This window comes from Limanda limanda, chromosome 5 (assembly GCF_963576545.1).
Source record: "Limanda limanda chromosome 5, fLimLim1.1, whole genome shotgun sequence".
NCBI classification, from domain to species: Eukaryota; Metazoa; Chordata; class Actinopteri; order Pleuronectiformes; family Pleuronectidae; genus Limanda; species Limanda limanda.
This window is the reverse complement of record NC_083640.1, coordinates 26,709,212-26,736,929: the sequence shown is the minus strand read 5'-3', so window position 1 is coordinate 26,736,929 and position 27,718 is coordinate 26,709,212. Positions and strand designations below refer to the sequence as shown.

Genomic DNA, 27,718 nt, shown 5'->3' with positions numbered 1-27,718 from the left:
TCTTTATTGACTGCTTTCCAGCAGCGCGCTAAAATGAGCTTCACATATAACGCTGGAAACACTTTGATACCTGTTGCTTTTAAAGCCAGAGACAGGTACAGGGTAGCCGTGTCACAAGGATTAGCGTTAAGAAGGTGATTGACTGTAAAAAAGTTTGAGCATCTGGAGAAGATTTACAAGCAGCGCGCGGAGAGCTGAGCTGCTGTGTTACAGACTGGACAGGGGGGGGTCAACATCTCTGATTACATGTTATGTAACACAGGAAGTGCCACGCAGATGTGATGTGTAGCGTGTTTACATCACATCGGATTTCAGAGGTCTGTCAGCCATAGAATGAAGGTCCTCTATGGCCAAACAAATCTTCTTTTCAAATAACATATACAGTATGTCTATTATGGAACAAACCATACGATAATATATGTTTGGCAATGATTTTCCTAGAGCCACTAAGACATTTTTTTGTTTTTCTATGACGTGATACATGTAATTGAAAACAGTTTGCTTTATACTTCTACATCCGCGATTGCATTTTTTGACCTATGTGCACATTTCTCAAAATATCATCCACAGAACATTGATATTCAAGTGGAGGATGCGCGCATACGACCGATCCTGTCATCGTACCGCAAGCGTATCCCTGTGACAGAGGGCTACGTGGAGGTGAAGGATGGGGGTAAATGGAAGCAGATCTGTAACAATGCGTGGACCCAGTTTAACAGCAGAGTCATCTGCGGCATGTTTGGCTTCCCCGGGGAGAGGAAGTACAACGCCAGAGTCTACAAGTAAGTGTTCCGCCGCAGTACAGTTTGTGTGGCACTGGGTCACTCCAAGAGGAGAGTGACATGTTGAGCTTCATTCACAAGTGGCCACTTTAACAGAAACTCACCAAAAATGTATGATGTTTTCAAGTATTGTAAGAATGTGACCGACAGCTGAACACTGTAACCAGTTGTTTTGTTGGATAATGCTAAACTCTGGCTGTTGTGTATGAATATGCATTTCCACATCAAAGCAAAAACAATGACCACACATTTAGGAAACACTGCTGCCTAAGTCAGGCCTGACCTTACTGAACTTATCATAGTCCCCCTGCTCTTCTGCCATCAACATACAGTTCTAATTCTCAGTTTACTATTTGTAATCTTAACATGTTGCCTGAGAATGAACTTGTAATATATGTATCAACAATTTATCTCTGGTCTTTCGGTCAAAAGACACAATTTGTTTAGAACTTGCCAAAGTATAGTAACCCTAACACTATGGTGTATCCATACCCTCTACCCAACACAGTAATGAATCTTTATCCAATTAAGTTATAAAATTCAGACGAAAGTCAACAATCACAAATGGTGCACTTGAATTGTATTACCCAGAAAACGACTTACAATGGAGTTAGATCAAAAAGTTAAAATACACTGGAATAACCCTGAATCATGCCTCTTCCAATGTGTGGATTACACGTTTGACGTCAAGCCCTGACTCCTGTTTTTCCAGCATCGGTGCATACCACAAAGCTTTGGTAATGTGCGAGTGACTGCTGAGGGATCTAAATCTTGCTTACATGGAGACGACTGCTGCCAAATGGCCACAGGTTAAAGGCGGTTCTACATGAAACCTCCAGTGCTCCAGTTCTCCTTGAATTAAATGTTAAGTCTGAGCTGGAAGTTTCCTCTGCTCTAGGAAACCACAGCAGAGAGACAGCTTAACTTTACATCTTCTCGTCAGCCCACTCCAGCTTTAACCCATGAGACATGCAGCGTTGTTTCACAGGAAGCTCCGGTCTCTCTCAGGCTCTGCCCATCTCTTTGTGCCCAGTCGACACAATCACAGCTCTAGGCCTCTGTGTTTAAACTCTCTTTAGGTAAAAAACCAGCCATGCACAATCAGCCAAATTATATTTTAGTTGGATTTACTGATCATGAGCAGCAACTGCAAAGCACATCTGTAATAAGACAATAACAAAACCAGGTGATTTTCTGAATGCAGAGTTAGTGGATAATGTTACCAAGAAAGCTAAGATGTTGATATATTTTTAATATATCTGTATTGCAGGATCTAAATACTCCCTCAGCACTCAAATAAAGGCTAAAACATTGTTTTTTAATGTTTTGTTTGTCTCATGGTCTTATTCTGAACTCCCTTCTATCAGTGCTTTACTTGTTTGCTTGTATCCAGGGTGCAGATGTCAACATGGCACTTATATTGCTGGTGCGGAGGCAACTTCCCAAAAGACATAAGATAACACAAATTACTGTAGATGAAAGACTGTAACATGTAGTCTGAAAAAGAATCTCTGATATGTGTATCTGCTGCTTGTTGGTTAATCTCCCTGCCAAGATGTGGTCATACACTGTCACTGCTCATACATTCCATGATACCTCTGTTGTCAAGGACTGAGAAGGAATTGGTAAAATTTTCCCATCTATCAAATCATTTCAGAAATCTCTGTATGTGAAAGCCATATCTTGAGAACCGCTCATCTTATCAGCTTCACACTTGCCATGTGTATCGTGTAAAGTCCAAAAATGTGCAGTGTTGAATTTGGTGTGATTTAGAATCTCGATGGGTTCAATATTAAAAGGCTTTGAATGAGCAGGTGGCCATTGGCTTCTGGGTTCTGTAGACTGACCTGTGGCAGTTCTTTACTGATCGCACCTCAATTACTGCAAGTCACTTTTACAGTTTCAGAAAGAAAAGCTGCCACCAGCATCACCCACAGTCCAAGCAAACAGCTCATTTCAAACAGGCAGGTTTAAAAAAATCTAAATCTGAACATTGTTCCTAGCATTGGTCAAGTTCACAAACACTGATACAGGCATCTTTTCAGTGTCTTCTGTCAAACTATGATGTGCCTGCTCAATATCTCGGCCTTCTAAATTCCCAGACCAGAGATTACATTTGCAGCCCAAGATGACTTCAGGAATGTTCCTTGAGTTATGTCCCCAGACTTGACAAAGTTGCTTCAGGGCCACAGACGTTCATTCGGGTTAGGGTGCAATGTAATCAAAACAGTTTTCAGATAATGTGACCATGACAATATACACACATTGACATTGATATGTCAAATGAATGTTCACTTTTATTTAAAGGCCAACATTATCATTTGTTTTGAGCTGGAAGTTACACATCACGTTCAAATTGATCAAAGCTGGGGTTTTTAACAGCTTTTGGCTCAAGTCATCGTTCTCAGCTTCAGGACCACCAGTTTGTTCCAGCACCACTCCTTGTGACCACTGCTGAGAGGCATCACAGCTCTGTGCAGATTGCAGATGAGGGGGCAGAGTCTTCTGGCCGACTCAGATCATTAGCCTTGGACAGCTCCCAGTCTGCAGCTTCCCACTCGCCAGCTCCCAAATGAAAAACAAATGCTGCCTTTAATCCCCTTTTTCATGCACACCTCAGACATGAGACACAAGGATGTGACATGCCGATCTGCAGACGAGCCTTATTATATGCATAATATTGGCTCAGTAATAATTAATGAGCAGGATATTAGCATCAAGGCAATGTCATAAACCCTGGTTCAATCAAGCTCTAAGCTAACCTTTTGTTTTTGGTATTAATTACACAATATGCTAATGTAATTAGCATAGGTCTATGTTCATGGTGTAAAGATACAGCCTGATATTAGACTAATAATTTCTGTTTGAATCTTGATGAATGTATCAATTATAAGTTAAATTACTGGCGTTTTAGAAGTTTGCAAATTCAACTACAGGCTCAGGTTAATCGAATGCTTTTCACTCATGAATTTCAGGGTGTTTCTCTGAGATGAAGACTTGTAATTAACATGAATTATGAAAACTTAATTATACATCAAACACCTTTTTTAATGCAGCATTAATATGAGCGCAGAGCTACAAGCTGAACAACACATGTTTTTCATGAAGCCTAACAAGTTGTCATGCTACAGTAAACAGTTCCTTATTTAGACATTCAGTAGACACTGAGGGACATCAGCCTTCATTTGGATTCATATATATATATAGATCTTCTGCTCTGTCTATGTCTGTGTGTCTTCACTGTTCAGACCTGGCAGGTAGTTTACATTCGGTCTATCCCACCTTTTTTTATCCAAGCTTCAGCTGAAAGCAGGGATGAGATGGAGGGAGTTAACCCAACAGTAAAGTTGCAGGCATTAAATAGATCTCAGCCCACTTGGCTATGAGAAAGATTATGGATACCTACTGTCTCTGCCTGAAGACTGGGAGACAACACAGCTTTTTGAGAGTTATTCTCTACTATGTTACTTCACATTCTGGGGAAGTAAAAGTTATTCTTGGATATTCTCTCATATCTGTTGTACTTGATGTAGATCTTACATTTGATTCATTATGGTCTTATAAGGCCTTAATACTTTGAACATTGAAACTTCATTTTGTGGATGTGTTTAGCAACACGTGAGGTCTATTGTACTTCTGTCCGTCCTGGGAAAGGGTTTTTTCCCCTGTTAAAAGTTTTTTGGGGAAGTTTTTCCTCACTCTAGTTACATTTCAACTTAAAACTACAAGGTGCTATATGTGAGTGCCACATAAGTGGTACTAAATTTAGTAGGGGTCATATTTGTGAATATGGGCTACACAAATATAATTGTATTGATTGATTTAATTCACTTAATTGAAAATAAAACAAGTCTTATCCCACAGAAAGTCAATGAATCTCCTCTCTCTCTCCTCCCTCTGTCTAGAATGTTTGCTCGCAGGAGAAAACCCACATACTGGGACTTCGCGGTCAACTGCACTGGCAACGAAGCCCATTTGTCCAACTGTAAACTGGGCCAGACTACGACCCTGAAGGCCAATGGCTCCTGTGCGGATGGATTGCCTGTGGTGGTGAGCTGCGTGCCCGGCAGAGCCTTCGCACCGGCGTCCATGACAGGATTCAGGAAGGCCTTCAAACAAGAGGTAAAATCCTTTATGGAAATCACTCACACTGTGTTGGACAACTGACAAAAAATATAACTTCGGACAAGCCTTAATTTATTCTGCTTTTATTTTAATCTCATTATTTCTGTTTTCAATTTACTGCCATATTGAAAAATTGCGGCTTTTGAGTTATTTAAACCATAGACTGTTAATAATGGTGGACGATGCATCTCTGCTTCCACCCACTGTACATAAGTGAAGGCAAAATATCCCACATATAGGGCTGTGAGAGCCAGAATCTGATGATGCTCACACTCAACCATGGGAATCAGTCTTAACTGTCAATCATGTCTATTTCTTTAGCATTAAATAACCAATTAGAACCAAACACAAATGAACAATTAAACATATTTATCAGTGTGAACTACTCAGAGGTGTTGGCTCTAATGCCATTCATCTTTATATAGAGTCAATAATTTACACAGACATGAACAAAACTTTAACTCTATATACGTAGACTTGTATTATATTCATTAATGTTGTCTTAGTATAACAAGCCACTGCATCAATACGTGGGTACTGCACAAAGTTTTACACACTTCTCTGTGTCCATGAACACTGTCAGTAGACCGAAATGATAAACAAAGCTGATACAGGAAATGACTGCAGCGGTTCACTTCAGTTCACTGGCTCTGATGTCGAGGGTGGAGGCTTTAATGTTTCACAGAGACATCCAGACAATGCTGGTGTTCAGAACTCAGTGTGATTGTAAACTGCAGCTGGAGCCGCTCCGGATGTTTTTCAGCTAAATGATTTGCCATCATCATCTCTGGGCTGTCACAGATGACACGATGTTGTGACATTTTTGGGACAGACGACCACATGTGTCTCTAGACAACAGCTAACTTCTCCTCTTCCCAAATATCCCCGACCAGGAAATCCAGAGGTCCAGAGTAAACTGCATCATGAGTTTTATGAAAAAAACACTTTGTGGCCAAAACTATTTCGACATAGATGTATTTTTGTGTCTTTTGGTATGTGGGTCAGGCAATAAAATTCATCTTGCATCATACTTTCTTTGTTTCTCAACTTAAAGGGATAGATCACCAAAAAATTTAAATTCACTCATTATCTACTCCCCACCATGCTGGAGGGATAGGTGAAGTGTTCGAGTCCACAAAACACTTCTGGAGTTTCAGGAGTAAAGAGTGTTGCAGCCAAATAGACATCTTATTCAGATGTTATAAAGCAAGAGAAATAAACATAACATGACTCCATACTGCTCGTGTGGTGTCATTTGGCTTAAAACGCGGTGGAAATGACATAGTTTCTAAACAAATATGAATGTTGGGGCTTTCGGCCACTCGGATCACACCACACGAGCAGTATGGAGGCATGTTGTGTTTTTTCTGTTGTTTTATTACATTAACTTAAATTGTACTGGATTCTGCTGCAACACTCTTTACCCCTGAGACTCCAGAAATGTTTTGTGGACTCAGACATCGGCATAGTGGTGAGAAGATAATGAGTGAAGTTTAATTTCTTTGTGAACTATCCCTTTAAGTTGCACCGGGAACAGTTATCCTTGTTTGGGAAAGAAACTTTTATCTTTACTAGCTAAGGCAGGATATTTAAAACAGTAGTGGAAACATGGTTTTCCCCTTTTTGCAAAGAACTTGACCGACCTGCACAGACTGACCTTGTGACCTTCTATCACCTTTGGGATGAACAGGAGCGACAAATGCAAGCCAGGTCTTATCACCAAGACCCATGTTCAACAGTCATTCATGGGTGTAGCGGTTCACATATTTGGTCATGAACTGTGTGTGTGTGCAATCATAATGATGATTCCCCTCCATATCCAGGGAGAGGAGCTCAATTGTGTTCCTCAATTTTGACCTCTGGCCTCACTTGTGGGTATAAGGAGTTTTTCTCATAGCACACTGAAAAGGTCTGAAGGCTCTGAAAGACGTGGAACTAGGTTTTGACAGAAAATAAAAAAGAGAAGAGATTCTTCTCTTAGTGACAGAACCATTAAACCGACATGGATATCTGTCTGAGTGACTCTGTCCATGTTCTGTGCTGATGCAGGAGCCTTTCTGCTCTCTGTCACGTCCCACAGCTGAGCTACGTGCCTGACATCACGTCCCACAAATCTCCCACAGCACTCAGACAGTCTGACTCAAAGCATTTTATTACAGAACCTTTAGGAAAAAGTGTGTCTGATAAAACAACCTACTGGTTGTATCCGACATCACATATTTTAATATGCTATGCTTTGTATTATAGTAGTTTATTCCATAAAGTAGGTAAAACATCAATCCGATTAAATCAGGATTAAAAGTGCTTTTGAGTAATAAAATATTATAAATAACATTATATAAATTACACTGGGTTTTATTATATTTTGCGTATTCGATCCAGAAATGCAGCAAATTCTCTCATTTGCGAAGCTGGAATCAGCAAAAACGATAAATAAAGTATCATATTGTGTTGTTTTGTAGGATTATGTTACAAGCAGTGGTTGGCGATATGAAGTTTGTCATGTTGCTACCACGATAAGGAGGAGGAGGTGGAAGTTATGGTTTGTTCCAGAGGCCACACATTAAGAGGTCTGGGTTTACCTCTGTGATTACAAATAGTAGTAAGTCAGATTAAACTGTGCTACTAATGTGTTTACTAGTAACGTTAAACATTTCCAGTTTGTCTAAACAGTTAATGGGAGAAGCACATTAATGGCATGTGGTATAAACATGAACCCACCCAGCCTGCTGCCTCAGCTCCCCCGTCAGAGGAGAAGTAGGAGTTCCCAATGTTCAGCTGAGTCTGTCATTTAGGAAAAGACCAGAATAACTCAAATATGTGGTTTGAGGATTTGAACGTTTCAGCTTTTAACAGTGTCTATTTTTTGACCTCTTCAGCAAGTGCTGGTTCGTCTTCGTGGTGGGGCCATCGTAGGCGAGGGCCGAGTGGAGGTGCTGAAAAACGGAGAGTGGGGCACCATCTGTGATGATAACTGGAACCTGCTCTCTGCCACCGTGGTGTGTCGAGAGCTGGGCTTTGGATCGGCCATGGAGGCCCTGTCTGGAGGCCGCCTGGGACAAGGTGCGGTGGTTTTATGTTGCACTTTTACCCATGCCAGAAAAGGGAGTCTTTGTTTCCAGGCTCTTCTAGCACATTTTTAGGAGTTTTAAAGAGCTTTGAATGAAGGTAATGCACAAAAAAAAGCCTGCAATATAGGAAACAATGCTGCTCTCATGACCCCTCCAACTCCAACACAAACCCACTTCTCCTGTGATAATTAGCTGCTTAATGCAACCAATCAGCAAAGAATAAAGCACTAAGTTCAGGTCTGAACGCACCCAAATGTGTGAACAGATCAGATAATTCAGACAACATTAGAAGGTGGTCTGAGACGCATGTGATCTGTGCTGGGCCACATTTGAAGAACCTTATCTGACAGATTCATTATAATTTCCTTTATTTGTAGTCATCCCCACATTATCAACACTGATCAGTACATAATTATTAAGGCTTTTCATAAATTGATCAAATCTTTCTTCATACCTGATCACATTAATTGATTGATTCATTCAGTCCCACCTGACCTTGCCCGCTTTTTTTCTCTCTCTCTCTCTCTCTCTCTCTCTCTCTCTCTCTCTCTCTCTCTCTCTCTCTCTCTCTCTCTCTCTCTCTCTCTCTCTCTCTCTCTCTCTCTCTCTCTCTCTCTCTCTCTCTCGCGCCAACACACAAACACAGTGACATTGGACACATCTGTAAACCCAGACTGGGGATAAACTACATAATTTGGTCTTCACAGACAGGTTTATTTGCGTATAGAACTGAAGTGAGATCCGACCACAAGCGGTCACAGGAGACACATTCAGGACTCATGTTAAAGCTGATGCACGTACTTAATGCTGTCCAATCTGATCGGATCTCTCAGGACAGATGTTATTCGGGTCTGAACATGGACAAAGTACAACATGGACCTGAAACAATCCATTGCCACTGAGCTCACATGTAAACTGTGTACATGACACGTGATGGAAGGTTATGACTGTGTTGCCAGACCAAACATTTCATGCAGCAGTTCTCCTTTAAGCTTGCCCTCCTCCTATCAGCCCTTTGTGCCACTGAGCAGAGGATGATGAACTCACGGAGCTGATTTAGCTCAGTGAACAGGATTAGTGACTCTGTGCAGGTCAGTGAGGATGGGAAAACGTCCCTGAGCTGATATCAACTCAGACATCTCTCTGCGAGGAAATAGGAGAACTCCTGTGTGCCTTCAGTTTTGAATTTAGTCAGTGCGCTGTAAGAGGGAACAGAGAGTCGAGGCTCAGCAGGACTGTGGACAGAGCCTGTGGAGAAACATGTTGGTACTGAAAACATAAACCTCTCGCACGTTATTCTGTTCAGATGCTGAATGGCTTGTTGTTTGGATTGAATCGGTCATAGAGAGAATTCAATCTGCCTTCTCTTTTGGCCACTTGGTGTCTGTGGTATGTTGAATTCAGACTCTGTGTTAGGACTGTGGCTGCGTGTGACACTGGGGTAGTCGGAGGTAGAATTACTTCGACAATCAGAGCTAGTTGGTAGCCTAAACGAGGGCCTTGTACATTTTGTTGATTCAAAAATAAAATATAATGACCAGCAATCAGAAACTAAAGAAAGCCCTGTTTGTATTTCCCTCTTGTTCATGGAACCTGGTGAGCAAAGTCATGTGCATTCCAGAATGCAGCAGCTCGACTGGTCTTTAACCTAAGTTCACTCACACTACTCCAGTCCTCTGCTCCCTTTGCTGTGCTGGGAACGGATCTGGTCCAGTTTACATCCAGGACATGGTCAAACGTTACACCCCAGACCTTCCACTCAGCTCTGCATCTGCCAATAGGCTCGCTGCTCCCTCACTGCGAGGGACAGCTAGCCACTCAACAAAATCATGTCTGTTTGCTCTACTGGCTCCTAAATGGTGGAACCAGCTCCCCAATGACATCAGAAAAGCAGAAAGATCCGATTGGCCCCTGTCCTTTCAATAATGACTTTAATGAGGACCTTCCTGAATCAGGAATGGTGTATGGATAATGAACATATATAAATGGTTCCTCTGTGTAAATTGTGGCCCCTTTATGGCCCCTGATTTAATAAAAATCCTAGATCTGCCTCTGGTTACAAAATATCAGCAATAAAACACACAAATTCGTTAAGTATTAAATTTAGACTGAAGCTGCAGAGGTTTTTTACAGACTAGGTTTGAAATGAGCCCGTTTCTTATTTTGAAAAGTGTAAGATAAAGTTAGTTCTTACTGATGGTTTGGCCTAGAGGACGACAGGTTTCTTTTATTGTCTAGTTAATTTCTAATTGACGGTCTCAGTCGGAGCAGCCTCACTTTATAATCTCCTCTGACGACTACCCACACTGGTGCGGTAAAATCACTGGCTGCATGGAGAGTTTTACAGCAGATAAAGTGGGTTTGTCAGGACCCCCCCCCCCCCCCCCCCCGTTTTCTTTTTCATAACATGGACGTTGCAGCTCATTCCAGTGATATGAGATATGGAAAATGTTTCTTCTCCAGAATCCTTTCCATAATGATTTCTCATCAGTGGCTGTAACCTCATGCAGTAAAAACAGGGCCCTGGTGGAAATAAAAGAAAGAAACTCCGATACGTCATAGTAACTCAACATTCTGGGAAAACACTGATTAGTTTTCTTGCTGTCCTGCACGTGTTGCGAATAGAAAGCTAAAGATATTAGCCTATATGTGAGCTTACTTGATAGGTTGTATTTTTATAGTGCTCTCTTGTGGTGTCGGAAAAATTGGACAAAATAGAACCCCACTGCAATAAAATCCCTTCAAGTTTTGTTGATGGCAAGAAATTAATTAATTGTGCATATATTCACATATTGCATATCATTATTTATTTTGTATTGTGAGAGTGGCAGACATTAGTTAGAAGAGTTATTTATTAGCGCTGATTAGGGTTGCAAAGGGGCGGAAACTTTCCATGGGAAGTTTAGCTCGGGAATTTGGGGAATTTTGAAAAAAAAAGAAAATACGCAAATTAAACACTGAGCAATAAAAACATCATTCAAAACTCTATTTTAAAGATGTATGGAATGCAGCACACGCTGCACGTTGAGTTTAAACCCTCCACTGTGCATTCTTCTATCACATGCACAGATAATTCCCAGCATCCTTCACTCTACAGCAGGGCTATTGAGGCCTGCTGTAGTGTGCAGGACTAGTCAGGTAAGTTTCGATGATATTACTGGGGAAAACATATTAGCATGCTGATTGAGGATCGTTCATCTGTTCATCTAGCCTATTTCCATTAATTTATCCATCAATTGTAAAATATGTTTACAGACGATTCCAATTGTTTGGCTAACTATTTATATCTGGCATTGCCGCTGATGTTTATAACCACTGACACCAGGAAATGTACTGGGACAAAATCATATATATCACATTTAAATCCAGTTGCAAATAAACCAAGGAGCAAGTGAATGCATCATTACTTATAGAACATGAAAGTGGGATCAATCTTCTCATGAAACTGTCATTGAATAAAAGTATTTACCTCAATATCCTCAAATTATGTTCTATGTTTATTTACAATTACATTTCTGATTTGGTATCAGAGCTGTCAGACACAACACGGACATCCATCAGATGTTAATATCACTTGTTTTCCCTTCTCAGTTTAGGTGGGAAACAAAAGAAAGAATAAAAGAAAGAAACCCAAAACCATCTTTTCAAAACAGCTTCTTTTGTTGCTTTTCAGGCATGGGCCCGGTGCACATGAACGAGGTGGTGTGTTCAGGATTTGAGAAATCCATCACAGAGTGTTTCTTCAACAAGGAGTCCCTGGGCTGCAGCCACGAGGAGGATGCAGCCGTCAGATGTAACATCCCGGCTATGGGCTTCCAGGAGCGGGTCCGTCTCAGCTTTGTGTGAATCAAACATGAGATCACTCAAACTGTAACTTTTTTACCAAATACATGATCTAAATCTGTAATTCTCCTGGCTGCAGCTGCGTCTGAGCGGAGGTCGTAATCTGTTCGAGGGCCGTGTGGAGGTGATGGTGGAGAGAAACGGCTCCCTGGTGTGGGGGACGGTGTGTAGTGAAGGCTGGGGAACCATGGAGGCCATGGTGGTGTGCAGACAGCTGGGCCTGGGCTTCGCCAGCAAAGTTTTCCAGGTACTAGTGCACCCCCCAGTACATTACATTATTTTATTCTACATTATCGTCTGTTGTTAATATAATTTTATTTGATTTAAAGTCATTATCAATGTATTATTTCAACCTTCATTAGTATTTCACAGTAAACTACTTGTGTTGCCACTGCACAGTAGAAAATAGCATTTATTATTATTTAACAACAAGTTTCATTAACTGATCTCCTTTATTTCAATGAAAAAGCTTTACTTTAAGAACATTTTATCAACCTAACATTTTACTTGTTTTTTTTCAACAATAGCTTTAACATGAGTTTACTCGTGGAAACTTCAAAGCAAAGTTCCGTTATGTTTAAAACTTAAACTTCATAACGTTCATACATATAAAATTACATCAGATGTGAGGGAATTTTGTTTTTTGATTGCTGTGGATTAGAGAAGTTACAGCACAAAGCAAAATAAACTATCCAACTTGCTGGTGTGCAGGCTGGACTGTAGACGTCCATGAGCCGGTGTGGAGACTGAGAGAGCTGCTCTCTGTCCTGACTGCGTCCACAGGGTCTCCACTGTCTGCCAGCCGCTCTCCAATGCCCCCGACAAGCCAAGACAAACCCAAACTCTGAGTTCCTAAACATAGTGTGTAGGGCAGAGCAGTGGACGGGGTGTAAAAATAAACCTGCCACATCCCGACTTCCATTTCAGAGGCTTCTCCTGATTTGATCTACATCAGTTTGTTCTCATATTCTCTCTTTTCCTCTGCCCTCCTTCTTTGGTCAAGCTCTACTTCCTTTTTTCCTTTCATAGTTCAAACTGCCTCCACATCAGTTAGTCGTCTGTTTTGATTCGCAGCCAGTGAGCTTGGATCTTCGGTGTAGATTAAGGTCTGGAGGGAGTTGAAGGGCAGCATCACAAAATGTACAAGTTAACTGAGTCTGTTTTTTTTCCTTTCGCGGTCCAAGTGGCCACACCCAGGTGTTTGCATCACTTTCCTGTGCAGTTGAGGATTTTCCATCCAGGAGTCAAGTGGAGCTCATTTTGATCTTATAAATAAAACACAGCTTTCCACTTTCTCCTTGCCTGCCTGTAAAACTAATGAATGGAACATTGATTTAGGTGCATGGAGATGGCATAGAATATTAATGAGAGTGATCATTCACATTTTACCAGGTACCAGCAATTATTTGCTTGTAAATTGAAATATTTTAATATACATGAATCAGCCTTAGTGGCAATGCCGGAGACATATTGTTACATTTATCTACTTTTCTAGGTTTTACAGGACAAGATATTAATTAATTGATACATAACTAAATTCAGGTTTAAAAACACTTTTCATGAAAATTAGAACTGATAAGTAAAATTTCCAATGAAAATATTTAGCATTTATACTTGCACACAGACTCACTGTCCTGTGTTTCTCTGTGTATGTGGTTGCTAAGAGCAACCAACCGCTCTCTGTCATTAAAAACTGATAACTGTTTACCGCTGTCCAACATTAAGATGAAGAGCCCCTCTCTTCTTCACAAGGAGGAAGTAGGTGTCTCACTGAGTTTAGAATGCATCGTGATAACAGTAAAAGTGGCTGAGGAGGGGGGGGGGTTCATACACCAACAGTCTGTGAAGATGTTTACAGAGCTGTGGAGCTAAGAGCTTTATGAGTGGACCTTGTGTAAAGATAGGATTCAGAGGAATGCAAGTTCATCTACAGTGTCACAGTGAGGCTCATGTCTTTATGTGGCAGCTCATGACATCAGCATGTTGATAATATAGACACAGGTCTCCTCTTTATATATAAATAGTTTATATGTCATTATATTCTTTATATGTTACACTTATTATACTGTTATACTGTGTTTAATGAACATCATCTTTACACTATTGCCTAAGTCCCAATGCTTTAGGAGGATCAGGAGCTCCATCTTGTGGTCACTGTGGAGAATCGCCTTTCCTCACAAAAGTTAATGATTAATACTTGGAACATTTTCATTCTCTCATCAAAACAGAGCAAAATGTCCTCTTGACATCACCACAGTCAAACATTCTACACATTTATGGATAATTAAGGATTATTTTATAATAATAGTTAGTTGCTGAACAGATTTGTATTCTTTCTCATCTATGATCAGCCCATATGTAAACTAATATGATACCTTTTTCCTGTTGAAATGACCAAGTAGTTCATTTCATTAGTGCTTTAATAAAATAAAGTTCAGTGATATAATACATAACATAAAAGACTATTAAAAAGGTCTGTTTGCATAGTGAGTACAACTGTTTTTTAATACCAGAAAGAAATTTGTATTTTACTCTGTAGTCTCTATTCTCTAAGGGAGTATTTTAATTAGTGGAATTACCATTTTTTGTAAAACAAATTAAGTAGTTCTTACATTTCCAGAGAAATTACGAGTAATAATAAAACAATAAAGAGATAAGAATGGTTTTGTTGATGGTGTTTAAATAAGGTTTCACTGCAGTATCGCTCTTGTGTAAAATCCTCCCACACCTCAAAATATAACTAAAATCTTGATTAGCTCTGATCACTGAAGCACCTTTATCATATCTGAAGTGAATCATAGTTGCATCCAGGTTGTGATATTAAAGATAATCCTGCAGTCTGGCTGTGAGGAGTATCATCCGTCTGAATTATCAACCTGATTTTCCACATGAAAGTCTCTGCAGTGTTTACAGACTGTGATTATACCAGAGGTGGATGATAAGTCAGCCATGAACTAAGGCTCCTGCTCTCTCCAACAGGAGACGTGGTATTGGCCGGGGCAGGTGAGTGCGGACCCTGTGGCGATGAGTGGCGTTCGCTGCTCCGGCACCGAGATGTCCCTGTCCCAGTGCCTGCACCACGGAGCCCACCTCAGCTGCCCGAAAGGAGGGGGACGCTATGCTGCTGGAGTCTCCTGTTCTGAGAGTAAGACTTGCTAACTCCTTCTGTATCTTGTGTTATGTGTTCATATGGAGTAGAATGGTGCTTTCAGACCTATGGAACCTACTGTAGGTGAATGGCCGTGCTTAGAAGTCATGGGAGAGATTGTCTGTGGGGCCCTATGAGATCCTGACAATGTATGGTCCCAAATGACTGAATAAAGAAATGTAAAATTACAGTTGCACTTTTAATTAAACTCTGATTTGAGCCTTCAACATTCAACAACAGTAACTTAACATTCACACTGGAAAGCTGTCAGACTTGTTTTACAAATCAAATTTAACCAACATATTCAAGTATTGGAGAAACTATATCTTAGAAAGAAAAACATTTGCATTTCTGAAACTGCTCATTTACTTCCGTGAGCTCTTTTGCGGCCAATAAAAGCTATTTCTCTGTGTTTCTAAATAGGTTTTGTCTCCATCTACTTCTCTGTGGGTTTGTTCATGTGCTCTTCTCTTCCACAGCGGCTCCTGACCTGGTGTTGAACCCTCAGGTGGTGGAGCAGACCACCTACATGGAGGACAGGCCCATGTTCATGCTTCAGTGTGCGTACGAGGAGAACTGTCTGGCCTCCCCCTCCAGTCAGGCCCCGGCCAACTCCTACCGCCGCCTGCTGCGCTTCTCCTCCCAGATCCACAATAACGGCCATTCGGACTTCAGGCCCAAAGCCAACAGAGAATCCTGGGTGTGGCACGATTGTCACAGGTCAGTGTCCCAGAGTACAAGGAGATTTTTTCATGTGATAACTCCTCAGTAGCTCAGTCTTTCTTCATTTATCAGAAACACAATCACAAGAGAACCGAAGCATCAGTAAACCAATGGTAGCACTGGGAAGCTGAACAGAAGATGACTGGGAGGGATGAGCGCTGTTTGCTGACGGTTTCAGAAATCATAGAAACTATGGCAGCTCCTTTTATTGTTAAATTTATAGATAAAGTATAAAAATTTTAGTTATTTAAAGTTTTTCGTCGCAGTTTTATAATTCGTCTGAGGAAAACAAGATGATTTTGATAGTCTTACCTTTTCACCATTGCTAAATTGGCTTCTAGACCCCAGAAATACTGTAAATATATGCAGCCAAGAAGTGTTGTTTTCACAACTTAACCACTTGAACACCAAGCACACAAGTACACATCTTCCCACATTGTGACCACAAGCTCTTGGGTTCCATCTGAAGGGAACATGTACACACACGGGAGGCTAATAGGATCGGATGGGATAATAGGACACAGATGAAACAGGTCAGGGCAGTGCTGACGATCACAAGAGAGGGAGACAAAGACAGGAAGTACAACCAAAGACAATCAAACTGTGTAATATTGGCAGCACATGTGCATGCATGTGACATTTAACACACAGGAGTTTTCTTTATTTTATATAAATAATCAAGGTTGAACTTTATCATCAAGAGACTTTTTATTGATAATTGAAGAATAAGGAAAAACAGGTAGGAAAAGAGAGAGAGGGATGGGTCCACATTATGATTATGTTTCTGCAGCAGTTTCCCCTCCACACACTCTGCTGCTGCTGCCCTGTAATTGACCGTGTGGTGTTCAAGCTGAAGCTGCTGCACATACAACCAGTTCCCGTGTTGGCTGCACGAACAGTTGACTGATGCCAGCTTCACACAGCTACCAGATTTCACACGTCAAACCTCTGGCACCTCCGACAAACGGAACCAGAGAGAACAGACTCATGCTGGAATCAGACCATTTAAAGTAGTAAAATAGTGTTGTGCGTCGCAGGTGCCAATTTGTGTCTTTTTTTTCTCAGCAGAGATTAGAGCTGCAGTAAATGTCAAGTTCTTGATGAACTCTGTCTTCCTGTGTTTGTAGGCATTACCACAGCATGGAGGTGTTTACACTCTATGACCTGTTCAGCCTCAACGGAACCAAAGTGGGTGAAGGACACAAAGCAAGTTTTTGCCTGGAGGACTCAGAGTGCGATGAAGGTGAGAGTCCCATCTGATTCCTGGGGAAAAAGTCGCTTCCAAGTAATGTAGCAATGGGCTTTTTTAAAGCTGCGTCAATCATTTTGTTTATTTTAACTATGAGTCAAATTAGTATGTGTAATGTGAAAGAGGAACTTGTAATTGTGAATCAACATAGAATTGTCATTATAGTCTGCTGTTCCACTCAGATCTAAGGATTTTATTTAGCATCTTTCAGATCATTGTTTTGTTTTTCTGGCCCACAACTTATATGTCTGCTCTCATCAAGCTTTAATAAACAGATGGACTGAGCTCTACCTGCTCTGCAGCATAGATCACATAGTGGTACATAGTGAGACCTTTAGCCACTAAAGAGCCAGATAACTTTGTTTACAGACCAAGGCAGAGAGAAAAGGAGAGTGAATATAACACAGCTGCCCTCAAACACTTGCACCCTGTCGGCAGTGTGAAGGAATGATCAATTTTTTACTCCCACTTTCCCAATAACAACTGTATTGATTGTGTTTATAATGTAAAGATGAGTATATGTCAATATTAAGTCTGCAGCATGCAACTGATCCAAATCCACAAATTACTGTAATTCATCTTTAGGAATTATTGCAGTTCTTTTTTTTCTTAAATGCCATTTTTCCATTTTCTAATGTGTCTTTGCAGGTATTGAAAAGAGGTATGAATGTGCTAACTTTGGAGAGCAGGGCATCACTGTGGGCTGCTGGGACACCTACAGGCACGACATCGACTGCCAGTGGATCGACATCACTGACATCAAACCTGGAGATTACATTTTCCAGGTAATGTTTCCTCCGACTAACGAGTGAAATGATCCGCGAGCTCGTCGTGCTGGCCTCACACATTCAATCTTTGACTCATTCCTCTCTCACAGATAGTAATTAATCCAAACTACGAAGTGCCAGAGTCAGACTACAGCAATAACATCATGAAATGCAGATGTCGATATGACGGCCACCGTGTGTGGATGTACAGCTGCCACAACGGTAAGACCTGGCAGGGATTCAGAGGATCATCTATTGTGCTCAGGATTGAAGAGTTGAACCTTTTCTGCTGTTACACTGCAGGTCACGTCACAGTGTAAATGTAATGCACACGTCATTGTTAAGCACATTTAGTTGGATATTGTGTAATGGTTGAGCTTGATTGCTCTGATAAAAATTTTAAAACACACAATACACCCCAATACATCATATTAGTAGTTTATCCTAAAATATAACTTTTAAATGAATTAAGATAAATCTATGTGGTAAAGAAAAATGACATATTATTAAAAAAATCAGTGTAAGTGTTGACCTTGATTCCTCTCAGTGAAAATAACAAGTGTCCAGTTAAATAGCTGAGATCTGAGAACCTGCTGACATTGCTACAAAGAAGTCACACAAAATGAATAATAAGCATGTTCTCATAGGGAATTAGATGTTCGCAGATAACCTCAAAATATCTTGAAAACAGTCGTTGATTTGACCAGTTGTGACGTTACTCTATTAGGCACAGTTCTTATGAACATATATCAATCCATTCCACTTAAAATCCTACGAGGTTCATTATTTCAGCTTTTTTCCACTTCTCTCTGCACTTAGTCTGATCTGTTCTGCTGCTTTTCTACTTTGTTAAATACTCTGTCTTGATTGAATCATTGATCTTAATAACGTACTTATCATTAGTTAGTTAATAAATTAATATTTTTTATTCAAAGTCCACATTCATGCTTATTTTGGACTTTCATCAACACATTATGTTGTATTTTTAGGAAACGTAATTGTAAGTATGGGACTTTGATCATGGTGAAATAGTTTCATATGGAGAGTGGGATTATAGTTCCAGCCTCTGCTATACACGATTTGCAAAGAGAGATTTAAAGACGAGGTTGAAAGTTCTTCAAAAATATTTCATCTCATCGTCATCCGCTTATCCGGGGTCGGGTCGCGGGGGGAGCAGCTCAAGCAGGGGGCCCCAGACTTCCCTTTCCCGGGCCACATTGACCAGCTCTGACGGGGGGATCCCGAGGCGTTCCCAGGCCAGTGTTGAGATATAATCTCTCCACCTAGTCCTGGGTCTTCCCCGAGGTCTCCTCCCCACTGGACGTGCCTGAAACACCTCCCAAGGGAGGCGCCCAGTGGGCATCCTTACCAGATGCCCGAACCACCTCAGCTGACTCCTTTCTAAGTAAAGGAGCAGCGGCTCTAATCCGAGTCCCTCACGGATGACTGAGCTTCTCACCCTATCTCTAAGGGAGACGCCAGCCACCCTTCTGAGAAAACTCATCTTTAGCATTTCTGGCTGGATCTCATCAATCCCTGGGGCTTTGCCACTGCGGAGATGTTTGACTACCTCAGTGACCTCCACCAGGGAAATTGACGACGAAACACCATCAACCTCGAGCTCTGCCTCCAACATAGAGGGCGTGTTATTCGGATTCAGGAGTTCCTCAAAGTGTTCCTTCCAACGTCCGACGACCTCCTCAGTTGAGGTCAACAGAGTCCCATCCTTACTGTACACAGCTTGGATGGTTCCCCGTTTCCCCCTCCTGAGGTGCCGGATAGTCTTCCAGAAACACTTTGGTGCCGACCAAAAGTCCTTCTCCATGGCCTCTCCGAACTTCTCCCACACCCACTGCTTAGCCTCCGACACGGCAGCAGCTGCAGCCCTTTGGGCCTGTCGGTACCCTGCAACCGAGTCAGGAGTCCTCCAGGATATCATATCCCGGAAGGCCTCCTTCTTCAATCAGACGGCTTCCCTGACCACCGGTGTCCACCACGGTGTCCGAGGGTTACCGCCCCTTGAGGAACCTAAGACCCTGAGGCCACAGCTAGCCGCCGCAGCTTCAGCAATGGAGGCTTTGAACACCGCCCACTCCGGCTCAATGTCCCCAACCTCCACAGGAATGCCAGAAAAACTCCGCCGGAGGTGTGAGTTGAAGATACCTAGGACGGGGGCCTCCTCCAGACGTTCCCAGTTCACCCGCACTACTCGTTTGGGCTTACCAGGTCTATCCGGAAATTTCCCCCATTCCCTGATCCAACTCACAACCAGATGGTGGTCGGTTGACAGTTCCGCCCCTCTCTTTACCCGAGTGTCAAAAACATGTGGCCTCAGATCAGATGACACGATCACAAAATCGATCATTGATCTTCGGCCTAGGGTACTCTGGTACCAGGTACACTTATGAGCACCCTTATGTTCGAACATGGTGTTTGTTATGGATAATCCATGACTAGCACAGAAGTCCAATAACAAACGACCACTCGGGTTCAGATCAGGGAGGCCGTTCCTCCCCACCACGCCTCTCCAGGTATCTCCATCGCTGCCCACGTGGGCGTTGAAGTCACCCAGCAGAACTACGGAGTCCCCTACTGGAGCCCCATGCAGGACTCCATTCAGGGTCTCCAAGAAGGCCAAGTACTCTGAGCTGATGTTTGGTGCATACGCACAAACAACAGTCAGAGTTTTCCCCCCTACAGCCCTTTGGCGCAGGGAGGCGACCCTCTCGTCTACCGGGGTAAACTCCAACACCGCGGCGCTCAGCCGGGGATTTATGAGTATCCCCACACCCGCCCGGCGCCTCACGCCCTTGGCAACTCCGGAGAAGAATAGAGTCCAACCCTTATCCAGGAGTACGGTACCAGAGCCGAGACTGTGCGTGGAGGTAAGCCCCACCAGATCTAACTGGTAGCGCTCCATCTCCCTCACAAGCTCCGGTTCCTTTCCCCACAGCGAGGTGACGTTCCACGTCCCCAGAGCCAGCTTCTGCCGCCCGGGTCTGGTCCGTCGAGACCCCTGACCTTCGCTGCCACCCATGTGGCTGCGCACCCGACCCCAACGGGTCTTCCCACAGGTGGTGGGCCCATGAGATGAAGAGAGGGGGGGTGCCACGTAGTTTGTTCGGGCTGTGCCCGACCGGGCTCCGTGGCAAACCCGGCCACCAGGCGCTCGCCATCGAGCCCTCCGTCTGGGCCTAGCTCCAGACGGGGGCCCCGGGCTTCCTCCGTCAAAAATATTTGTATTATTTAATTCAGTTTATACATATAGAACCATATCTCAACATGCAGTATCTATTATATGGTCAAGCTGAATTTTCTAACTCAAGTATTTCAGTATTTACAGTATAAGGCAATACATACAAGCAACATGTGATAGGATTCCTGGTTTTAATATCATATTGTGTATTTGATATGCTAAATTAAGGCATGTGTGGGCTCTCCCTGTATCACAGTTTGTACAGTGGAAGCTGCTATTAGAGAAAGTGTGTGGTGGTGACTCTGTGTCTGCTTTTCTTCTATAGGTGGCTCATTAAGCACTGAAACAGAACAGACGTTCCCAGGCCTCATCAATAACCAGGTGACCCACAGGTAAAGACAAACCAGAGGAGAGGAGGTAACCGGCCGTTCCCTCCAGCAGGGAAACCGTGTGAAGCCATCAAACACTCTGCATCTCCATCAGTGGTGGCTCCCTCCTGCTCGCCCTGTCCTGGTCCAATCATCTTTTCCCTTCATCCTCGTGGCAGCAGCTTTCTTTGGCCCTCCACCCTTTATTTTTTTTCTACCAATAGAAAGAATATTTGATTCCCCCTCCTGTCCAAACAGAGGCAGCTGCAACATCGCTAACACTTCCACCCTCCCTGGTTAACTTCAAGAAGCTCTCTGTGTACCCTGTGTTTTTTATTTTTTTAATGAGCGATGAAATAAACCTGCTGGGAAGTGGCAGCTATTTAAGTGCAGCACTGACGTGCAGCAGTTTCTTTGTTCAGAGATCACCCTGGAGAGTTTGGATGTCTGTGTCACGCCGTCTGAGAGGGATCATTGACAAATGAAAGCGTTGGAAATAAATTAGTTTTAATCTAAAATTTAACAGTGCCTTGTAACTCTTTATAGGCAAAATATTTAAGAAGAAGGTACAATTTGACATTTTGACAGAGTTTCTGCATATTAAACTAGATAAGTAAGTTCTGAAAAAAGCTAACAGCCCACTACAAGTGCTGCCTGTTTCAGCTGTAAGAGCAAGGCTAAGATGAAAAGTTTCAGTGTGTAGAATTTAGTGACATCTAGTGGTGAAGCTACATATTGCACCTGAACAACCCTCACCGCAGCCTCACCTTCCAAACATGAAAGAGAACCTGTGCCTTCACTTTTCATAAAAACTCAAAAAGTGTTTAGTTTGTCCAGTTTGGGCTTCTGTAAAAAACATGGCGGCCTCCGTAGAGAGGACCCACTCCTGATATAAATATAAAGTATTTAAATTTAAAGGGCCCATTCTAGGGTCAAAAAAACAACTATTCAGACAATTTAGATGAAACACACTATTGAAAACATCACTATGATTATTTGATATTCATTATCTGTCAATAGATCCCTTTCACCAAAATCTTACACACTAAACCTTTAAGTGCAGTAAAGTTCCCTAAAGTATTTGTTTAAATTGTTGTATACATTTGTCTCCTGTCTGCTTTGCAAACTACATGGACCAGACAGGAGTCTGCATTAAGTGTGAAGTTCTAACATTTCAATGAGCAGGTGTTTGTGTGGAGGTGGTGTGAGTCAGGAGGAGTTCTCAATTCATCCAACATTTTTACCTGCACTGCCAGATATTGTAAACAGAGAGAAGCCAAATATTGTGATTCAGATTTGGAGAACTCTCTGTTCTCTACCCCGTCACTTGGGGGAAGATTTGCCTCCAGACAATGTCTTGTTCTGACATGTTCGTATATATTTCCTTTTTCTGATATGTAGCTATGGTTTGTTTTTGTAGCTAATATTGGACCTCATGTTTCTTTTCTTCTTGGTCACCTTGTGAACATTTTTGTTCAAATGAACATTTTAAACCTTCCGGGTTTGCCTTACTGCATATTGTTAGACTGTAACTATCCACTAGGGGAAGATTTACAGCATAACGAAAAATGGAGGCCTTTATACAGACAGTCTATAGTGAAGCCTTTAACTACAGAGAGGATTGAAACACTTCTTTTTCACCCTGGTATTAAGTTACTATTTGAACATAATCCCTTTATTTAGATAAGCCTTTTCTCCTTTGTAGTTTATTTTAGCAAGTCTCATCAGAACTGTAATTCTGAAAATAGGTTTAATGTTGAAATCGTGCTTAAGTGAGAATGAGCAAATGGCAGATTTGTTACAAAATATCACTCAAGTGCTCGATATGCTCAATTCACAATTTAGAACAACATCCCCTTCTATTGTTCCTTGTGCATTGGCTTGTGCATGTATAGAATGACTTCACACAGCAGTGTTACCTACATAAAGGCCTTTTCAAACAATTCAAATCGTCATAATTAGTGGATTCTTTAGCTAGACAGAAGAGGCATATTATTGAGTTTGGACCAGTGAATTTGAGCTGTTTGCCTATAACAAGCAGTCTTGACAGTTCTGAGCTTTAGATGGACAGACTGGCGAAAAGTGTCGAAGTTTATTAGCTTATATTTAACCTGCGTTTGTTGTAATGTGAACTGCTCCAGAAAAGGAATCGTCTGCACACGGTCTCAATACAGGAGGCATTCTGCATTTCAAGTGCCCAAGCAAAGAGAATAATATTTTACTGACTGTCTACTAGCAAACTTGTTGGCAGCAAAAGCTTTATCTTTCCTGTTGAATAACATTTTATTGAAAAAAAAAAAACACAGACGTAAAATGCAGGGATAAATAAGCATAGGATTTCTGCCAAAGGTTAGCTAACTAGGCCACCAGCTACACCTCCGCGAGTAATCGTCACCAAGTTTATAAAATATTTCATGAATATGTGAGGATTATTTTTGCTGTAACCGTTTCTGATGTGACTCGTTGTTATCGTGACTTACTTTACAGACGAAGCAGACACAACACAGAAGAAGACAAACTCTGAACAAACCATGTTAGCTCTCTTGCTGATATGCTAATATACGTTTTTTCTTCTTATCTATTGCACTGACATGTGTGGGTGAAATGCTACTAAGGCATAGTGATATGAGGAAAAGACGAGGGAATATCAACATTTTCAACAATTTTCTCGGACACATTCTTGAGAAAAAACATATTAACTTATGTATTAACTTACCATTGAATAAAAAAAGAACTTCCATGGTTTTGAGCATTCCTAAACATGAATGCTGCAATGGTGAACTAGATTGTTTGAATGGAGTTTTCTGGTGAGCACAGCATGGCCCCACCTGGAGGCAGTAATGGACCTTATAGCTCGGCTGCATGAGAACACCAGGCAGTTTGGAGGGTAGATACTTTCAGCTACAGGACGTTTTGTATCTTCAAATACAACAAGAAAAGGCTACTTGTCCTATTTGTGTACAAGCCAGTGGCAGCTCAGCTGTGAAACATGTGACCTACACCAGCACTGCTTTAGAGGCTTCGAAGCTTATTCTCCAAAGTGCCTTTTTACTGCTAATAACCAAAACAATAATGATATCTTTAATATGACTTTGATTTATGCTCACTGTAGTGGGTCTGTAGTGTTTCCCTTGGCACAGTGTTGGCTCCACATGAAGCTCATGGGACTGTGTTACAGCAACAGGCTTTTAAAGAAGTGCAAAGATGTCTGCCAGTTCCTCTCACTGCTTTATATGTTCACAACGAATCAGAAGAGCTGATTTCCATCCTGTTGCGACACAGATTCCATCTCTTCACAACAGAGAGGACCAACAGCATTTCTTCATGTTAAGGCACAGTTGCAGGTTTTCTGTTTTTCTTTTCTCACAATTAAAAAACACTTTCTGTCATTCAGATTACGTTTATATAATATTATTACAACATTGTACAATAATGTATGTGAATTCTAGTTTATAATGCTTTTTATTATGGTGCTATCAAACTGGCCCTCTGTTTTCTGAGGGTACAGTACATGTTTGAACAGCTACATTACGTGTACTAACAGTATACTTGAACTGAGCTTGATGTGCTTTGTGTTTCCAAATATAATAAAGGTTAGAGTTACGGAACAACCAATCCTTGCTGTTCATTGGTCTTCTTCAAAGAAACGTTGTTTTTAAAGTGTGCATGTGTGTCATTTCTGACTTCACCTGACAGACTGTTGTTACAAGAGCAGTAATTCACTGCTGATAGCTGATATTTCAGATATTTTCATTGGCATCATTACCAAACTATATATTGTATGGAAAGGTGGAAATATGTGTGCAGTGCAACACAGAGGAATTCATTAAAATACATAGTGACTTCATTGTAGCATGCCACCATCTGCTATAGTGGCTTTAGCCTCTGTGATGAAGTACATGTTGTTGCAATGGATTTCCCAAGATTCTTTTCTCCACATATGTTTACCTGCGGGAAGGAGGAACAATCAGTTTTTACACTGCAACAGATGGGATTTCTAACCCCGTCTGTGTCAAGAAGTGAGATGATACACATGAGATCTGGGAAGCCGTACCTTTTTTCGCATTTCCTATAAAACCTCGGAATGGTTGTAAATAAACCTTCTCCTCCAAATAGGGGTTCATTTCAGTGTTTCATTACCAAACAATGAAGGTGCATTGTCTGCCAAAGCCTGTCTGCCAATGGCCCTGTTTGTTTACAGGAAAAAAGCTGACTCAACTTGAGCAAGAAACAAATATGTAAGCAACTCATGATGTAAACAACCTGCCATGCAGACACATGCGCAAACATGAACGTAAGCATAGAAAAGTTCAAAGACAGCTTGCATAGGAGCATACAATTACAGGGTATCTGCAGATCATGAAACATCTTAGAAGCATTTCATTTTGAAAAGAGTTATTAAAAACTCTTACTTTTAGTGTATAAAAGTTTGAATTATTTTGTCTTCTATTGAAAGTAATATTAGCTGTGTTATGTTTTAGTTTATGATAGGAAATATTGTTTTTATGTAACCCATCCCATCAACCACAAGTGAGACTGACATGACAGAGAGGACAGGAACCCTGCAAACAACATAACAAACAGGACATGAACTCTCTAACAACCAGCACATAATAAATCATTTTAATGTGATGTGAATTTCAGATAATAAGGAAAATAATTCAAGTGAACACTTTCTTGTGAAATGATATCTATAAATGTGCGACATGGTCAGACTGAGGACTCTAGGCTTTCTAAAATCATAGCTGTTAGTAGAACAATAAATCATTTTACAGAGGAATAGACAATACGCTCTCAGAAAGATGTGATGGTGCTCCAGAAAAATATTGGACTCAAAAAAACAAACATATTGTTTGACTGAAAACTCACTTCGGGTCTTTAAAGTCCCAGAAATAAAATACAAAGGACCTGTGTGACATTAATGGTTAACATGGCAAATGATTTCCTGTGGTGAGATCAAACAGTCTATAAACATCAAGAGTCTATAATGCTGCAACATTGCCCTCTTGTGGCCAGAAACACATACTGGATTTTTCTTTCACTTATAGAAGTGGGCTACATTCAACTGTGAAATATGCATCTATTCACTTAACACTTGTTCTGTTCTCTGTCAGGATGTGCCAGGGCCTATCCCAGGATGCATTGTGGTAGAAAGGAGCTGCATTCCCTATATTGTCACAGGTCTTACAAACAAATCTACACAAACACTCAACGAAGGGGATTGTGTTTCAGCAACATGTTCCTTCACTGTGGAAGAAAAAGCCACACAAACCCAGGGAGAACATGCAGCTGTGGGCCGAAGCTGCTTCACCCAAACAATGCGAGTGGTATATCTACATACTGAGCAATCTCCTGTTTCCCCATGTGCCACAGACAGATCTCATTTCAAAGCCCACTGGTACAGGGGAGGGATGTTTACAGTTCAAGTCCAATTATACTTTTTCTGCCAGAGTACATCCAATAAACCATAAAGCCGATGAATTACAGTCGTCATAAGTATAGTCATTTAGAACTGACGCAGTAAGCTGCCCCAAATCTTTATGCGGTCTTTAAATTACGGCTGCTTTCTCTGTAGGAGAACACTAGCTGTGGATGTTGGAGGAGAGCCAGACATCCTCTGTTTGGGTAATCTGTTGGGCTGCAGTGTAAACGGAGCTGAAGCACGAAGAGGGAGGACCCAACGCTGCCGCCACCGACGCTGCTGCTTCCCAGACAGATGTGACGGGCACGAGTTTTAGACAAAGGTAGAGTCTCCTCTGGCAAGATCTGTCTATAGTTCATATCTGATCTCAGGCATGGCTGTTAAAGTAGGTTGAGATAAACAATAAGCAGTAGATGCATAGAGGTGAATATTTAGGCTGTCATTCAAATCATCATGTGAAAATAACTCCCTGTTACTTCTGCCTGAGATGGATTTTTTTCATTATAGTTGGATGTAAGTGTCTGTATGAATTTTGAGAAAACATAAAGAGAGGCAGAGTCACACGTCACATATCTCCTGAGATAAGATTAAGCCACTTGTACGTCTGCTGGGGTCAATTACTATATCTCAGTGGTGCCAAAGGAGCAAATGCAGAAATGATGTGAAATATGTAAGGCAAACAATAAATCAATAAATTCATCAGTTAATTGTAATAAATGATCATCAAATTTAAAACAAAAAAACCAAGCAATTGAGTCGGCGTATGTAAGTTGAAGGGTACAAAATCATATTGTCACTTTTATAACAGAACCCTGTGTGATGTCACGATGTCCTTTGTTAACTTCATTGGTCTTTGCAATCTTTTGTTAATCGTGTAAACTACATTTCGAGCACTTTAAAGTACTTTCTTATTAAATAAGTGATTTCTGGGATTTATTTGATCAAATAACTTTGGGATTGAGAACTACGTATAGGTGTATTCAATTCAAATTGATTTGTATCACTCCAGTCACAACATACATTA

General features: G+C 41.4%; 1 protein-coding gene across 1 annotated transcript in view; it reads left to right on the top strand.

Annotated features, from left to right (window-relative positions):
• Positions 1-24,887, top strand: part of loxl2b (lysyl oxidase-like 2b) — a 44,990-nt gene extending 20,103 nt beyond the window's left edge. Inside the window, exons 4-14 of the mRNA XM_061072079.1 lie at positions 571-782; positions 4,688-4,904; positions 7,787-7,970; positions 11,652-11,803; positions 11,901-12,068; positions 14,801-14,966; positions 15,449-15,689; positions 16,820-16,935; positions 17,590-17,726; positions 17,819-17,930; positions 21,230-24,887. Of these exons, the coding sequence (XP_060928062.1) occupies positions 571-782; positions 4,688-4,904; positions 7,787-7,970; positions 11,652-11,803; positions 11,901-12,068; positions 14,801-14,966; positions 15,449-15,689; positions 16,820-16,935; positions 17,590-17,726; positions 17,819-17,930; positions 21,230-21,300 (1,776 nt within the window). The 3' untranslated portion in view covers positions 21,301-24,887. The remainder of the gene's footprint in view (positions 1-570; positions 783-4,687; positions 4,905-7,786; positions 7,971-11,651; positions 11,804-11,900; positions 12,069-14,800; positions 14,967-15,448; positions 15,690-16,819; positions 16,936-17,589; positions 17,727-17,818; positions 17,931-21,229) is intronic.
• Positions 24,888-27,718: the final 2,831 nt, after the last annotated feature.